General features: G+C 45.7%; 1 protein-coding gene across 1 annotated transcript in view; it reads right to left on the reverse strand.

The window, feature by feature from the left end:
- DYNC1LI1 (dynein cytoplasmic 1 light intermediate chain 1) overlaps positions 1–16,664 on the reverse strand; it is a 46,969-nt gene extending 30,305 nt beyond the window's left edge. Inside the window, exon 1 of the mRNA XM_068236225.1 lies at positions 16,378–16,664. Within this exon, the coding sequence (XP_068092326.1) occupies positions 16,378–16,487 (110 nt within the window). The 5' untranslated portion in view covers positions 16,488–16,664. The remainder of the gene's footprint in view (positions 1–16,377) is intronic.
- Positions 16,665–17,292: the final 628 nt, after the last annotated feature.

Consider the following 17,292-nt stretch of genomic DNA (forward strand, 5'->3'; position numbering starts at 1 on the left):
AAAGGCACAGAGGGAAAAGGTGTTACAGTGAGATGGAAGGCAAGAGCAGGAAGAAGTAAGTAGTACTTGTCACAAGGAATCCTGGCAATGTATCTGATTACCCCATTACTGTTCGTCTGCCCTCCACCTGGCTACCTATACTGGCTGCACATATTCCTGGCTACCTATACCTGGGGCACCAATGACTGGCTACCTACGTTGCAGGCACCCATTCCTGGCTACCTACAGTGGTGTGAAAAACTATTTGCCCCCTTCCTGATTTCTTATTCTTTTGCATGTTTGTCACACTTAAATGTTTCTGCTCTTAAAAAACCGTTAACTATTAGTCAAAGATAACATAATTGAACACAAAATGCAGTTTTAAATGATGGTTTTTATTATTTAGTGAGAAAAAAAACAACTCAAAACTTACATGGCCCTGTGTGCAAAAGAAATTGCCCCCTGAACCTAATAACCGGTTGGGATAACTTGCAACGAGTCTTTTACAGCGCTCTGGAGGAATTTTGGCCCACTCATCTTTGCAGAATTGTTGTAATCCAGCTTTATTGAGGGTTTTCTAGCATGAACCGCCTTTTTAAGGTCATGCCACAACATCTCAATAGGATTCAGGTCAGGACTTTGACTAGGCCACTCCAAAGTCTTCATTTTGTTTCTCTTCAGCCATTCAGAGGTGGATTTGCTGGTGTGTTTTGGGTCATTGTCCTGCTGCAGCACCCAAGATCGCTTCAGCTTGAGTTGACGAACAGATGGACGGACATTCTCCTTCAGGATTTTTTGGTAGACAGTAGAATACATGGTTCCATCTATCACAGCAAGCCTTCCAGGTCCTGAAGCAGCAAAACAACCCCAGACCATCACACTACCACCACCATATTTTACTGTTGGTATGATGTTCTTTTGCTGAAATGCTGTGTTACTTCTACGCCAGATGTAACGGGACACGCACCTTCCAAAAAGTTCAACTTTTGTCTCGTCGGTCCACAAGGTATTTTCCCAAAAGTCTTGGCAATCATTGAGATGTTTTTTAGCAAAATTGAGACGAGCCTTAATGTTCTTTTTGCTTAAAAGTGGTTTGCGCCTTGGATATCTGCCATGCAGGCCGTTTTTGCCCAGTCTCTTTCTTATGGTGGAGTCGTGAACACTGACCTTAATTGAGGCAAGTGAGACCTCCAGTTCTTTAGATGTTGTCCTGGGGTATTTTGTGGCCTCTCGGATGAGTTTTCTCTGCGCTCTTGGGGAAATTTTGGTCGGCCGGCCACTCCAGGGAAGGTTCATCACTGTTCCATGTTTTTGCCATGTGGATAATGGCTCTCACTGTGGTTCGCTGGAGTCCCAAAGCTTTAGAAATGGCTTTATAACCTTTACCAGACGGATAGATCTCAATTACAGTACGTTTGTTCTCATTTGTTCCTGAATTTCTTTGGATCTTGGCATGATGTCCAGCTTTTGGTCTACTTCTCTGCATCAGATAGCTCCTATTTAAGTGATTTCTTGATTCAAACAGGTGTGGCAGTAATCAGGCCTGGGGGTGACTACAGAAATTGAACTCAGGTGTGATAAACCAGTTATTTTTTTAACAAGGTGGGCAATCACTTTTTCACACAGGGCCATGTAGATTTGGAAAAAAATTTCTCACTAAATAATAAAAAACATCATTTAAAACTGCATTTGTGTTCATTTATGTTATTTTTGACTAATAGTTAACAGTTTTTGATGAGAAGAAACATTTAAGTGTGACAAACATGCAAAAGAATAAGAAATCAGGAAGGGGGCAAATAGTTTTTCACACCACTGTATACTGGGGCACCTATTACTGGCTACCTATACTGGGGGCACTTATGCCTGACTACCTATATTGGAGGCACCTCTACCTGGCTACTATACCGGGGGTGTAAGGGAGTGGAGTGCTGTAAAAACAGCGCCGGAGGTTTGGGCGCAGCCATAGGCTGTAATAGGAGTGAGTAATTTGGGTGCTATCAAAAGACAGAGCACAAATTACCAAAAAAACACTAATTCGTCCACCAGCAATAGATGGAAGCCGAATTAGATCTTTCCCCACTATCCATAGTGACCTGGAGGGGGAATAGTATTTAACATCGCAAGGACTTTTGCAAAAGCAAGGTGAGCCATTTTACAGTTTTACCCTGTGCCCAGCTGTCCCAGCGGCTTAATCATATGTATGCTGAGGGAGTGGGGCACATCTGGCAACCAAACTGGGGTGGGCACATTATTTAATGTAAGGGGGGCTGGGTCCAAATAATTGTGTAATACTGTATACCGTGATATTTTTTGAGACAGTTCTAATACCGTGAATATTTCATACCGTTGCAACCCTACTCTTGGCTGCCCCCAATCGACCAAAATTTTAAGTCCTATCTGATCAATACGTTCGATTGATTTTTCCTAAATCGATCAATCTTAAGTTTTGCAGGGAATCAAATGGGGGGGGGGGGGGTTTGATAAATAAATCGATGGGTGTATGGGCACCTTGGGTCACAGCTGTGGGCTTTAGAGCAGACTTCTGATCAGACCGAACACTGCTATTCCAGCGCAGGAGATTTGGAATTACGGCTACGGCGCACAGTGAGTAACTTCAGCACCATCAGAAGACGGAGCTGAAGTTACTTTTTAAACGCTGTAATTCGGCTTCCAGAAATTGCTGGAAGCCGAATTATTTCATTCCCCCACTATCCACGTGGACCTAGAGGAGGAATAGAATTTAAAAAGAGAACCCGAGGTGGGATTTCATTATATTAGTGGGGCACAGAGGCTGGTTGTGCACACTATCACCAGCCTCTGTTGCCCCATGGTGTGCCTCCAAGACCCCCCTGCACGCCGCTATACCCCACGCAGCGTGTCGCCAGCACGTTTACCTAAGCGCTGTCTGTCAGCGCCGCTCCCCCGACTCGGCGCTACCCGCCCGCGTCCCTTCCCTCCCGCTGATTGGAGGGAAGTGACGCGGGCGGGTAGCGCCGATACGGAGGAGGCGGGGGAGCGGCACTAAGACAGGCGAGAGGTAAACATTGTGCTGGCGACACGCTGCGTGTCGCCAGCACTGCGGGGGGTATAGCGGCGCGCAGGGGGGTCTTGGAGGCACACCATGGGGCAACAGAGGCTGGTGTTAGTGTGCACAACCAGCCTCTGTGCCCCACTAGCATAAGTAAATCCCACCTCGGGTTCTCTTTAACGTCGCCGGGAACTTGTGCAAAAGCAGGAAAACCCATACCGGCTGTATGCTGCGCCCAAATCTCCCGGTGGCGAACTCCTGATAGTAGAATATCACTAATTATACTGATATTGTACTATTCCCCATTATAACCCTATTCACACACGTATCTTTCTATGCCTAACACTCACCTCTCCTTTATCCATGTCTAATACTAAGCACTCCTACCTATATAAACTCGCTGCTCTGCCGATAACCTGGTGCCTAAATGACCCAGCAGCATTCGGCTATATAATAAATTAGTGCAACTTAATGATACCCCTAGCACGCTTCCGGCACTAGTGGCAGCATAGTGTGTGTTCCTTAGTAACGGACGATCCTTTCTATTGACACGTAGTAGTGATGTACTGCGATACTTCACCAGAACAGCTGCTGCTACGTTTGTAGCAATTTGTCACTACCGCGCTGCAATTTAAAGGATTGGCCGTTGCTCAGGAACACACGCTATGTTACCACTTGCACATGTAGCGTTCCGGGGGATATCATTAAGTAGCACACGTAGGAGGAGTTTACTCTGGCTATGTCAGCGCATTACTAATTATCAGTAGCTGAATAGTGTTATGGTTAAGGGCTCTGCCTGACACAGGTGACCTGGGTTCGAATCTCTGCTCTTCCTGTTCAGTAAGCCAGCACCTATTCAGTAGGAGACTTTGGGAAAAACTCCCTAAAGCCTCATCTACACGTGTAGATGAGGCGGCGATCCGGCGGCTCGATTAGCCGCCGGATCGCCTCATCCGCGTCCCCGCGCGCGCGCCGGAATCAATACCCGCTCGATTCCCTGCCCGTGTCCCCTCGCGGGGAGCGAGCAGGGAATCGGCGGTGGGGAGATCCGTCCTGCTGGATCTTATCAATCGAGCCGCATCAGCGGCTCGATTGATAAGGAATATCGCGGCCGCATCTACGCATGTAGATGCGGCTTAACACTGCGACTGCGTATAGAGCTTAACCTAGTGGCTGCAGCTCTGGCTCTTTGAGTCCGCCAGGAGAAAAGCGCAATATAAATGTTCTGTGTCTTGTCTAATCATGAATCAAATCTTATGTGTCTTGCTGTCTAAGGGGGTCTGCCTGTTGTCCCTGGGCCTGTGTTATTTGGTGCCAAAGAAGTCTGGCTGCTTCTGTTTGTGGGTGGGGAAAACGTTCTCCAATTACCCTTAGTATCAATCTGCCTGTGTTTTGGGGGAAAAAAAAAATAAAACAAAATAAAAAAAACTCAGGCCCACTGTCTTTACGTTAGTTACATTACAGTTAGCTCCAGCCACATCCTGACATGTCCACTCCCATTTTTTGCAGTGTGCCTCATGCAGCCCTCGAGTCAAAATTTGCCCACCTCTGATGCAGAAGTATTATAAGGCTCACTATAACAGGAGTCAATATGATGGAAGGTATAAAATGGGCACTCTAGAGGTACAGTGTTCTCCCCAGAGAACTTTCCAGCCGGGTGACATGAAAAAGTAGCTGGGTGGCATGAAAAAGTAGCCGGGTGGTGCAAGATGAGAGAATACAGGGCCGGCACTTCTCTGCACAACTCTGCTTATAGCAGAAAAGGAAGTGATCAGCTGACAGCCAGGTTTTCACAAAAACTAGTCGGGGGTGAAGCACCCGGCTAAAAGAGCCTGGTGAGAACACTGAAGTATATGGGAAAGGACCAAAAAAGAAGCTGTTACAATAGTGGAGTAAAAATAATAAAATAAAAAAAAAGCAAAACACTTTAAGGCCACACCTCCTACAAAAAAAACTACTCCATTCCATGTATAAACTTTGTGCAAGGGCACGTTAGAATCTGAACAGTGCTCCTTCGGGTGCAGAGACTGATCCATGGCCCTGACCATAAAAAAAAAAAAAACAACAAAACAAAAAAAAGACACTGCACTGGCACTGCTTACCAGTTTGACAAATTAATGGTATTTTTTAAAAGGAAATAAATATTGCAGCCTCCATATCCCTCTTGCTTCAGGTGTCCTTTAAGCCTACACCTTTAACCAAATTAACTAATCTCTCATTCCTTTCCAGTGAATTTGTTTTTATTATTTTCTGAACTGTTGCTATTATATGTTGCATAGAGTAAATATTTTGTGTGGGTGTGCGTCTTCATTTCAAACTGCAAAGCAACAAAATTTGAATATTTTGAAAAGGGTATTCTACTCACTGCATATTATTCCTACATTGATAGCAAATCACATACAAGATGTGTCATAATTGACAACGTGAATTATCAGAGGACTCTGACCTGCTAAAGCTTCAGCCTAAAGGCTATAGCAGCGTCATTCTAGCTTTTTAGTTTGTTGAAGAAATCACAAATATGTTTCAGCATTTTCTGGCATTCTCTATTGTGGGTCTGTGCTGTATTTGTGCTGGATGCAGGTCCAAATACGATATGGCGGGACAGGGGTAATATTGTCAGGTATAAAAACTGAATATGGGAAAGGGGGGTGTTTGGTTCCAAAGCTTATCTATAAAAGGTCCGTACACAACCAACAGTCACTGCACGCAAGCATAAGTGACATTATGCAAGATATGCGCCCTTTCTGTAAAACAATGTTGTTTGAAAGACTTTGCACACATGTGACCGACTGCACAATATGTGCCCAACAGTCGTCCATCGGATGGATCGGGCAAAATGCCCGGATAGCGATTGCCCGTTGTTGGGGTAGATTTTTTCCTTTTTACACTGTTGTCTGAATCGTCGTAATCGGTCATTAGCCAGACATTTCCAGTGTTCTCCCCAGGCTCTTTCAGCCGGGTGTTCCACCTGGCTAATTTTGGTGAGCACCCGGCTCACCTCCACATACTCCTATGCTGTAAGCAAAGTTGCGCCGACCCTGCCCTCCCTGCTCGCACCCCACCCGGCTACTTTTTCATGACACCCAGATGGAAAAAATTTCTGGGGAGAACACTTCATTTCAAATGACTTTTGTTGAGTGTGTGTACAAACCATTGGCTCAACAGCCTGTAGCTGCACCACTATGAACAGGTTTACCTTAAATCAGAATCAAAATCAAAGACAGTCAGCCAGCATACAGCTAAATCATGGTAGTAATGTTTATAGACGAATTAAAGTTACGATAAGAAATAAAATAAAACCATCAATGGAGGGTAGAACATTTTCTTGTCTATACATGCTCGGTTTCTGAATAATAACTTGACAATGTCCTGAAGCTTATCACAATTCAGGACAAAGGGCACAGATCAATGACCGTTCTAGAAGAAGCCTGTCTGAGGTAGCAACTGTTTATTGGCCTTCCCGCCTGCACATTATGCTTACTAGTCTCGATCTCAGTTCTGCAAAACACTCCCTACCAAATAAGATCATAAGCTCTAGTTGGAACTTATACACTACAAGAAAAATCTGCGTTTATCCCATCTACCAAAGTTAACCGCCTGCTGTTTCGCTTGGTGGGCTACACCTCGCTTTGCTCAGACAACTTTTTATTCCAACTCTGTGCACCTGGATAGTGGATACTGCACACCAGAACCCTCGCCCTCTCACTGGGTTTCAAACTGGAAACTTAGATTTCCATGTTGGGCTGCATTTCCACTTGTGCGGTGGGAATCGTTGCGGAAAAAAATTGCATGCGGATGTGAATTTCGCATGCGGGTCTATGCGAATTTGCATGGACGATGTATGCGAATTTAACCATGGCAGTGCTGGTGTGATTTTCCATTGTTTCTATGCGAATTTGCATGCGAATTAGCATGAAAATTCGCATACCCAAACCGCATGCGAATTTCCTATTAAATACATTGTATGCGATTCGCATAGCGGTATGCGAATTCTGATGGCTCTGCCATACAATTTTTTTCTGCACAGAAAAATGCAACGGAATCCTGACAAGTGGAAACAGTCCCGTTCACTTGTATTGCTATGCGAATTCGCATGCGAAAACGCATGCGCATTTGCGATAGTGGAAATGGGCCCTTACTGCTGCTGGCAGTCAGGAGCAGTGGACAACCCTCGTTCAACACCCTAAAACTTAGGAACAGCGCATCGCACCAACGTGGGGTATAGTGCAAATCAATGATATGTAGATTTTGAAATAAATGGTAGTGAATAGCTTTTAAACAGGGGGCAGTCAAATTTGGTAGACTGGATAATACGCAAGTGCCAACAAATCTAATATAGCAAGCAGAAAAAAGCATATTTACAGGGAGTGCAGAATTATTAGGCAAGTGGTATTTTTGAGGAATAATTTTATTATTGAACAACAACCATGTTCTCAATGAACCCAAAAAACTCAATATCAAAGCTGAATATTTTTGAAAGCATTTTTAGTTTGTTTTTAGTTTTAGCTATTTTAGGGGGATATCTGTGTGTGCAGGTAACTATTACTGTGCATAATTATTAGGCAACTTAACAAAAAACAAATATATACCAATTTCAATTATTTATTTTTACCAGTGAAACCAATATAACATCTCAACTTTAACAAATATACATTTCTGACATTCAAAAACAAAACAAAAACAAATCAGTGACCAATATAGCCACCTTTCTTTGCAAGGACACTCAAAAGTTTGCCATCCATGGATTCTGTCAGTGTTTTGATCTGTTCACCATCAACATTGCGTGCAGCAGCAACCACAGCCTCCCAGACACTGTTCAGAGAGGTGTACTGTTTTTCCTCCTAAATCTCACATTTTATGATGGACCACAGGTTCTCAATGGGGTTCAGATCTGGTGAACAAGGAGGCCATGTCATTAGTTTTTCTTCTTTTATACCCTTTCTTGCCAGCCAAGCTGTAAGGTACTTGGACGCGTGTGATGGAGCATTGTCCTGCATGAAAATCATGTTTTTCTTGAAGGATGCAGACTTCTTCCTGTACCACTGCTTGAAGAAGGTGTTTACCAGAAACTGGCAGTAGGACTGGGAGTTGAGCTTAACTCCATCCTCAACCCGAAAAGGCCCCACAAGCTCATCTTTGATGATACTAGCCCAAACCAGTACTCCACCTCCACCTTGCTGGCGTCTGAGTCGGACTGGCGCTCTCTGCCCTTTACCTATCCAGCCACGGGCCCATCCATCTGGCCCATCAAGACTCACTATCATTTCATCAGTCCATAAAACCTTAGAAAAATCAGTCTTGAGATATTTCTTGACCCAGTCTTGACGTTTCAGCTTGTGTGTCTTGTTCAGTGGTGGTTGTCTTTCAGCCTTTCTTACCTTGGCCATGTCTCTGAGTATTGCACACCTTGTGCTTTTGGGCACTCCAGTGATGTTGCAGCTCTGAAATATGGCCAAACTGGTGGCAAGTGGCATCTTGGAGTAAGACAACATGCATAAAGAGGATGATGTGGTCAAAATACTCATTTGCCTAATAATTCTGCACTCCCTGTATATGCATTTGAACACTGAATAAAGGGAATTACATACAGTGCGATGCAAAAGTTTGGACAACCTTGTTAATTGTCATGATTTTCCTGTATAAATCATTGGTTTTTATGATAAAAAATGTCAGTTAAATTAAATATATAAAATATATAATTAGGAGACACACACAGTGATGTTTGAGAAGTGAAAAGAAGATTATTGGATTTACAGAAAGTGTGCAATAATTGTTCAAACAAAATTAGGCAGGTGCATATATTTGGACACCACAAAAAAGAAATGAAATCATTATTAGTTTGTCCTTTTGCAGAAATTACAGCTGCTAAACGCTTCCTGTAGGTTCTAATGAGAGTCTGGATTCTGATTGAAGGAATTTTAAGGTGGCCACTAATGATCCAATCTTTTTCATCCAATCTTACCATTTCTATGTAATATAAAGTAACTGCCTGCAGTATCCATTTAGTATATTCACTCAATTTAACCTTATACTACATAGTTTTGGTAAGATTGGATGAAAAAGATTGGATCATTAGTGGCCACCATTCCTCTTTACAAAACATCTCTAGTTCATTTAGGTTTGATGGCTTCCGAGCATGGACAGCTCTCTAACTCACACCACAGATTTTCTATTATATTCAGGTCTGGGGACTGAGATGGCCATTCCAGAAAGTTGTACTTGTTCCTCTGCATGAATGCCTCAGTGGATTTTGAGAATTGTTTAAGAATCAGAATCAGTTTTATCAGAATCAGTTTTATTTCGCCAAGTACAGCAAGAGCTGTAATCGGAATTATTTGTGGTACACATGGCATAGGCAGTGTAAAGACAGACAGAGAAAGACAGATACAAAACGCATACAATATACAAATACAAAAATAGGAATGCAGTGGTCAAGGACCGTTCTGGCCATATCACTGCTGTGCAGGGCAGTCAGGTAATAATAAGGTGCACTAAAAACGTCCACAGTCTCTTTCTGGATAAAGAACCAGGGCAGGCAGAGGCAGGAGTCGGCTGACCGACCCGGCAGTTAGAGATTCAGGCCGGGCCGGGGAAGGTTAGAGTTCAGTAGACGAACAGCCTGGGGGAAGAAGGTGTTTTTCCGCCTAGTAGTTTTGGATGGTAAAGTCCTGTAGCGGCGGCCCAATGGGAGGAGCCTGAAGTAGTGGCTGCCTGGGTGGGAGGGGTCGCGGGAGATCATGGTTGCCCTCTTTCTCATCCTAGAAGAGTGGAGGAGATCAAGAGGAGGAAGAGGAGCCGATGATCTTCTCTGCGTCAGTTATGACTCTCTGCAGCTTGTGTTTGTCGCTTGCCGCTGCGCCTGCATACCAGACAATTACAGAGGAGCAGAGGATAGATTCTGTGGTGGCAGTATAGAAGCTGGTCAGCAGCTCCCTGGGCATGCCAAATCTCTTCAGTTGGCGCAGGAAGAACAACCGCTGCTGGGATTTCTTCTGAATTTTGGTGGTGTTAAGCCCCCATTTCAGGTTGTTAGTGAGAGTCGTGCCGAGGAACCGAACCGATGATACCTTAGAGACTTCTGTCCCTCCAATGAGGACAGGTGGGAGGGGGGGAGGGTTTCTCCTGAAGTCAACGACTAGTTCAACAGTCTTTGCTGTGTTGAGGACCAGGTTGTTGTCGCTGCACCATTTGCATATTCTCTCGACTTCACTGCGGTACTCGTGCTCCCCGTTGCTACCAATAAGGCCGATGATGGTGGTGTCGTCTGCAAACTTGATGACCTTCACAGAGTCAGCGGATGAGATGCAGTTGTTGGTATAGAGGGAGAACAGCAGAGGTGACAAAACACAGCCTTGTGGGGCCCCTGTATTTGTGGTCCGGACGCTGGAGTAGTAGTTGCCAAGCTTCACCTGTTGCGTTCTGTTTGTCAGGAAGTCCTTGATCCAAGCTCGGAGAGAAGGATCAATTCCGAGCTGCGTCAGATTGGTGATCAGGATGTCTGGGCAGATCGTGTTGAACACTGAGCTAAAGTCTAGGAACAGGATCCTAGCATAGGAGGCGGGGCTGTCCAGGTGCTCAGTGATGTGAGCCATGCTGACATTGATGGCGTCCTCCACGGGTCTAAAAGGGAGTCCGTGGACCTCTTCAGGTGGGCAAGGACCAGCCGCTCGAGGAGCTTCATGATATTTGAGGTTAGGGCCACTGGTCGGAAGTTATTTAGCTCAGTACTGCCTGTTTTCTTTGGGACCGGTACAATTTTAGACCTCTTAAAACAGGAGGGGACTGTACCACCAGATAATGACTGCTTAAATAAGGAGGTGAGCACAGGGGCTAGCTGATCGGCACAGGTATGCAAGCAGATGGACGACACACCGTCAGGGCCGGAAGATTTCCTGGGGTTCAGCTTGCGGAGGTGCCGGAGTACCTCTGATTCCTGAACAGCACCCGGTGCCAGGGCGACAAGTTCACCCGAGGGGGGGGTCGGAGATGTTTGGCTCGCGGGCTGGTTGGGAGGTTTCTCGAACCTGCAGTAGAACTCGTTGAGCTCCTCCACCAGTCGGGGGCTAGGGGTCACCGTTTGGGGAGCCGGTTTGAAGTTCGTGGCTGCTCTCAGGTTGTTGTCTTGTTGAAAGATCCAGTCCCGATGCAGCTTCAGCTTTGTCACCGATTCCTGGACATTGGTCTCCAGAATCTGTTGATACTGAGTGGAATCCATGCATCCCTCAACTTTCACAAGATTCCCAGTCCCTGCACTGGCCACACAGCCTCACGGCATGATGGAAGCACCATCATATTTGACTGTAGGTAGCAGGTGTTTTTTTTTGGAATGCTGTGTTCTTTTTTCCTCCATGCATAACACCCCTTTTAGTTTTATCAGTCCACAGCACCGCATTCCAAAATGAAGCTGGCTTGTCCAATTGTGCTATAGCATACCTCAAGCGGCTCTGTTTGTGTTGTGGGCAGAGAAAAGGCTTCCTCTGCATCACTCTCGCATACAGCATCTCCTTGCATAAAATGTGCCGAATGGTTGGACGATGCACAGTGACTCCATCTGCAGCAAGATGATGTTACAGGTCTTTGGTGCTGGTCTGTGGGTTGACTCTGACTGTTCTCACCATTCGTCGCTCCTGTTTATACGAGATTTTTCTTGGTTTGCCATGTCGAGCCTTAACTTGAACTGAGCCTGTGGTCTATCATTTCCTCAATATGGTCCTAACTATGGAAACAGACAGCTGAAATCTCTGAGACAGCTTTCTGTATCCTTCGCCTAAACCATGATGGAGAACAATCTTTGTCTTCAGGTCATTTGAGTTGTTTTGAGACCCCCATGTTGCTACTCTTCAGAGAAACTTAAAAGAGAAGGGAAACTTACAATTGACCCAAAATACCCTCTCATAATTGGATTCACCTGTGTATGTAGGTCAGGGGTCACTGAGCTTACCAAGCCAAATTGAGTTCTAATAATTATCTCTAAAGATTTTGGAATCAATAAAATGACAACAGTGCCCACATTTATGCACCTGCCTTATTTTGTTAAACAATTATTGCACACTTTCTGTAAATCCAATAAACTTCATTTCACTTCTCAAATATCACTGTGTGTCTCCTATATGATATATTTAACTGACATTTTTTATCTTAACAACCAATGATTTATACAGGAAAAATCATGACAATTAACAAGGTTGCCCAAACTTTTGCATCCCACTGTACAGTGCAAAGTTGTGGGGAATCTTTAATTAAACTGCAAATCATCCTGTTTTGAGCATACAGTCTACAGCACTGTCGGAAAACTTTTCCTGTTGAGATAAAGATTCTACTCTGAAGCAAAACATGATGGGCAGACACTGAGGAAAAACTGCTGACTGCTGTAACTCACAACTTCACACTACAAGAGCTTGTTAAACGCTAGGGATTTTTAAAAGCTCTTGCAAATGCAATGCTATGGGGGATTTTTACAAAATGACATCGCTCCAGTGAGAACACACACACCGAAGATAACATTAGCAAGCGCTTTTAAAATCAAAAAGTGCTTAGAAAAGCTCTTGTAGTGTGAACGAGCCCTTAAAAGACACCAGAGCTAACCTAAAATGAAGATTTGATATTCACCCGTGGCTTCCTCCTGCAGCATAAACCCGTTGAGTCCCACACTGTCTGCCGTTCAGCAGCGATCAACCCCGGGAATAGGCTCTGTCGCGTCAGTCTGGGTCTACTGCGCTAGACCCAGACTGGACGCAACTGAGCCCATTAACATGGCTGGTCACAGCTCAGTGGCAGACCGCGCGCAGGGGGGGGGGGGGGGGTTGGGGCGTAGGACTCACACGGGTTTATGCTGCAGGAGGAAGCCGCGGGTGAGTATCAAATCTTCGCTTTAGGTCAGCTCTGGTACACTTTAAGCATTTCATGTAATCAGGTAAGCAGCCACTGAAAGCCTGAGGGGGAAGAAGCCGCACAATATTTGGCTCTGAGGAAAAAGACTATAATTAAATACTTGCAAAAAACAAATACTGTTTACCCAATTAAGACAAACCTAACCCTGCACTCTGAATACAGAGACCAGAACAACAAGAAAAGGTGCTTTGGGCTAGGAAAAATACGTATGTTCATACAATGAGAATTTAGGCAGAAAAAGCTAACTTAACAATAGGGATGGTCTGTGAGACACAAATAATTCACAGTCGATACAGAATTCTGGAACATGTCTATACAAATGAATGCAGCTTGAATTGGACCAATCAAACACCACCCAGCTTAATTTGGGATATACCTGGGACTTCCTCCAGCCCCATGAGGAAGTAGCTTAGATCCCCTCGCCATCCTCTTCGGCTATGGCACCATGCCTCCTGGTACACCCGCCAGTAGCACACAACGGTGCATGAGCGGCTCAGCCACGCGCACCCTTCATCCCTGTACGCTCCCGAAGGAGGGATGCGCGCAGATGAGCTGCGCAGGCGCAGAAATCCAGGAATAGAGGCAACTGACCGGATTACCAGGAGTCATAGCGCCAGAACAGAGGGGCCAAAGAGGACGGGGAGAGAGGTCACAGTCCTCATGGGGCTGGAGGAACCCCCAGGTAAGTATAAATAAGTCCCAGTATACCATCTCAGGTACACTTTAAAGCCGGATACTCAAACCAACAACAACCAACATTAGTAAAGTGCTTTTCTTCGATAGGACTAAAAGCACATAAATATGGCTCAGACCAATAACTGGTTGATTGGTAAATTGTGGTACAGAGGAAGAACTCTAAAGCTCTGTCTACACGGAGCGATGTGACTCGGATGTTTCTTATCAATCGAGCCGCTGATGCGGCTCGATTGATAAGATCCGTCAGGTCCGATGTTGCCGCCGCCGATTCCCTGCTCGTTCTCCACGAGGGGACAATGGCAGGGAATCGAGCGAAAGATAAGCAGCGCGGCACGGGGACGAGGGCGGATTGAATCCGGCGCACGCGCGGGCGGGGATGCGGCAGGTACGCGCGGGGATGCGGAAGAGGCGATCCGGCGGCTAATCGAGCCGCCGGTTTGCCTCGTGTAGATGGGGCTTATAAGTCCGTAAAATACCAGGCTAAACAGGTGGCTTTTCAGTCTGAATTTGAATAACTTGAGGGAAGGGGCTGTCTTTACTGGGTGCAGTAGGGAATTCCAAAGGGTAGGGGCAGCATGACAGAAAGCTCTGCCTTTCCAAAGAAAATGCAAAAGACAAATAAGGCATGTATCAATCAAAATCCACCAACATTAGCACGGATATTAACCATAAGACAAAGATGTATTTTATGGTTACCAACTGAATTCAGTAGAGATCACATATTGAACATTTCTCAAATATCTCAACAAGGAAAAACTGCCCAGATCAAGCACCCCAGGCACTGTATGAAGGTGTGGTAATTCAAGTTTAATGCAGCATATAGTGGTGCCCTTGGTGCAATCTATGCTGTCCCACACTTAATCCATCTTACTTTTGCAGACAGACTGGTTGTGTCACTGTACATGGTGTGTACGGCTAGTAGTTTTATATTCAATTTGTAATTGAACAGCTTGCTTTTCTCAGCGCTAGTACGGTTGAGGTGAAAACCACAAGCATTAAAGTCCACAGGGCTGTGGAGTCAGTAACAAAAATTATCCAACTTGGTTTATAAAACCTCCGACTCCTTAGTCTAGTACTTACCAGGGCCGTGAAATTGGTAAAAAAAAAAAAAAATCATATGACTCCCGACTCCTCGGTTTATGAAACCACTGACTCCAGGTACCCACACTTGCTCAGACTCCTCAAGCCTAAGGGCTGGGACCCACTACAAAGCACAATCACTAACGATTTGTGACAGCGCTTTGTAAGCAATTTCCCTGCTCCTATACATTACAGTGAAAATGCTCCCAATATGCTGCATGTCCTGCGATTGCGATTTCCCTAATCGCAATTGCTCCAGTGGGATCTGCTCCATCCACTTACATTAGCAAAGCGTTCATTTCTAGCGATTTTCCAAAGCGATGCCAAAAGCCCTGAAAGTCCATAGGGAAAGTCTGCTAACGGGACTGAGTGGACAGCACACTTGCAACCTGCTATGTTTCAGATAGTAATAATATTCTCACACTAATCGGCCAATTAAAATGCTTCAAGATGAAGACGTTGCTGTGATTGTTGAACTGCCCCCTATGGACTTTCATGTTGGCTCAACTAATGCGCAAAAAAATTAAAAATAAATACAATAAAAAGGAGGCGCTTTAGAGGACCCAGCAGAAGACCTCACTGGAAACTGTTCTCCAATCACAGCAGAAAGCATACGGCTAGTATAGTGTGGGCGGAGCTTATCTGAAACCAAGATAAATGCTGGCCACCCAATCACGTTAGTGAAATTTCAGTATTGGGTCCCCTAAACTAGCACCAACTAGTCCCCTAGACTAGCACCAACTCTGCCTTTGGGGATAATACAGCAGCCGTCTGAATCGCTTGCCATAGCGATTCAGACGACATTGCAGTACTTTTCTGCGCAAGTGGCAGCAAATCCCATAGCCGCGCATGACACGGCTTCTGGAATTCGACTGCAAACTTGCACAACAAGAAGTGCCGCCGTGGGTATCAGTGGATGCACGGCGGCTCGTGGAAATGCGCCCTTAGGTTTCCTAATAGGCGAATCACAATGCTTTATGCTGTAAGAGGGTTCTGTGATTGGAGAACTGTTACCAACAAGGTTTCCTGATGGGTCAGTAGACTAGCACAAATTTCAGAACAAGACATTTTTAGATAGGAGTGGTGGCTTCAATGCTGATTAATATTATGGACTGAGTTGTGTGACGGAAAAAAACTTTGTTGGTACAGTGACCTGCTCACACTTGTCTCTAATTAAGATATTAAACACATGCACTTTGATGCTTCAAAACTCCACTCAGCCTATGGAGACCAAGCCCAGAGATGCTTCAGAGGGTACACAAGAGACCATTTCCACTCATCAGGAACAATCCTCCCTCTCCCATTGGTCAGACCACACAGAGTGCGACTGACAGCGATGCCTCAAGCTAAACGCGCACACACACACACACAGCTGGCAGACACTTGGCCACGCCCATCAACAGGTTAAACACGTTCCCGTCAAATAAGAGTGCATCTAGCCCCGCCCCCTCAGTGACAGGTAACGCGTTGTTGTCACTTGTCAGCCAGACACCGGCAGACTGATGAGATCACGTATGTGCAGCCTGGTGATAAGCCACTGGTCTGTATGCCAGCAGGGTACAGCGCTCCCCAGCGCCACATGCAACTCACAGCAGCAGCATAGCGGGCCGGCTAATGATAATGAATGGGCGCACTGGTCCCCAGGCCTCCGCGTCTGCCATTCAGCCAGCGCATTCTCCCCGCACACAATGCCGGCTACTGACCACAAGTTCTGTCCGTCCTCATCTTCGCTAGCCGCCGCCCCGCTGTTCCCATAGCCAGCATTGAAACTGGAGGACGGAGAGGAGTACGAGGCGGCTCTCCCCGCTGCCATCCTAGCGCTGCTCCCCTATGACAGCTGTGCGGCACACCCTGCAGCTGCTAGTCCCAGCCACCCTTCCAATGCAGACACAAGGCGCGGCCCCCGGGAAGCAGAGACACAAGCCGTGCAGAGGGGGAAGGCAGGCGGGAGGCAGGAGCAAGGGGCGGGGTCGGGACGCAGGGCATGGCGGAGGTGACGTACGTTGTGGCGGCGATGGGACCCCGCCCATTCCATGTGACTGTGCTGCATGGCATGCTGACTCACGTCTGCTCTCAGTGAGGGCAGAATCTGAGTGGTGTGCGGGCAACTGGTGATGTGTGGTCAGAGAACTTGCTCTGATTACACACGTATTGGAAACAAGCCCATCTCTCCATCCATCCCTGTCATCTTCTCTATGCTTCCATCCCTTTATATAATGTTATCTATCCATCCCTCTTATCTATTCCTTCCCATCATCTATCCTTCCCCCTCATCTTTCCATCACCATCATCTATCCATCCTTGTCATCTATCTGTATATTCATCCGTTTATATATTCTTATCTATCCATCCCTGTCATCTATCCATCCCCGTCATGTATCTATACATCCGTCCCTCTATATCATCTTATCTATCCATCCCTCTCATGTATTCCTCCCCATTATCTATCCTTCCCTGTCATCTATCCATCCCTGTCATTTATGCATCTATCCCTTTATATCATCTTATCTGTCCATCCCTCTCATGTATTCCTCCCCATTATCTATCCTTCCCTCATCTATCCATCCCTGTCATCTATGCATCTATCCCTTTATATCATCTTATCTGTCCATCCCTCT

Source organism: Hyperolius riggenbachi, chromosome 5, assembly GCF_040937935.1.
Source record: "Hyperolius riggenbachi isolate aHypRig1 chromosome 5, aHypRig1.pri, whole genome shotgun sequence".
In the NCBI taxonomy this organism is placed as follows: domain Eukaryota; kingdom Metazoa; phylum Chordata; class Amphibia; order Anura; family Hyperoliidae; genus Hyperolius; species Hyperolius riggenbachi.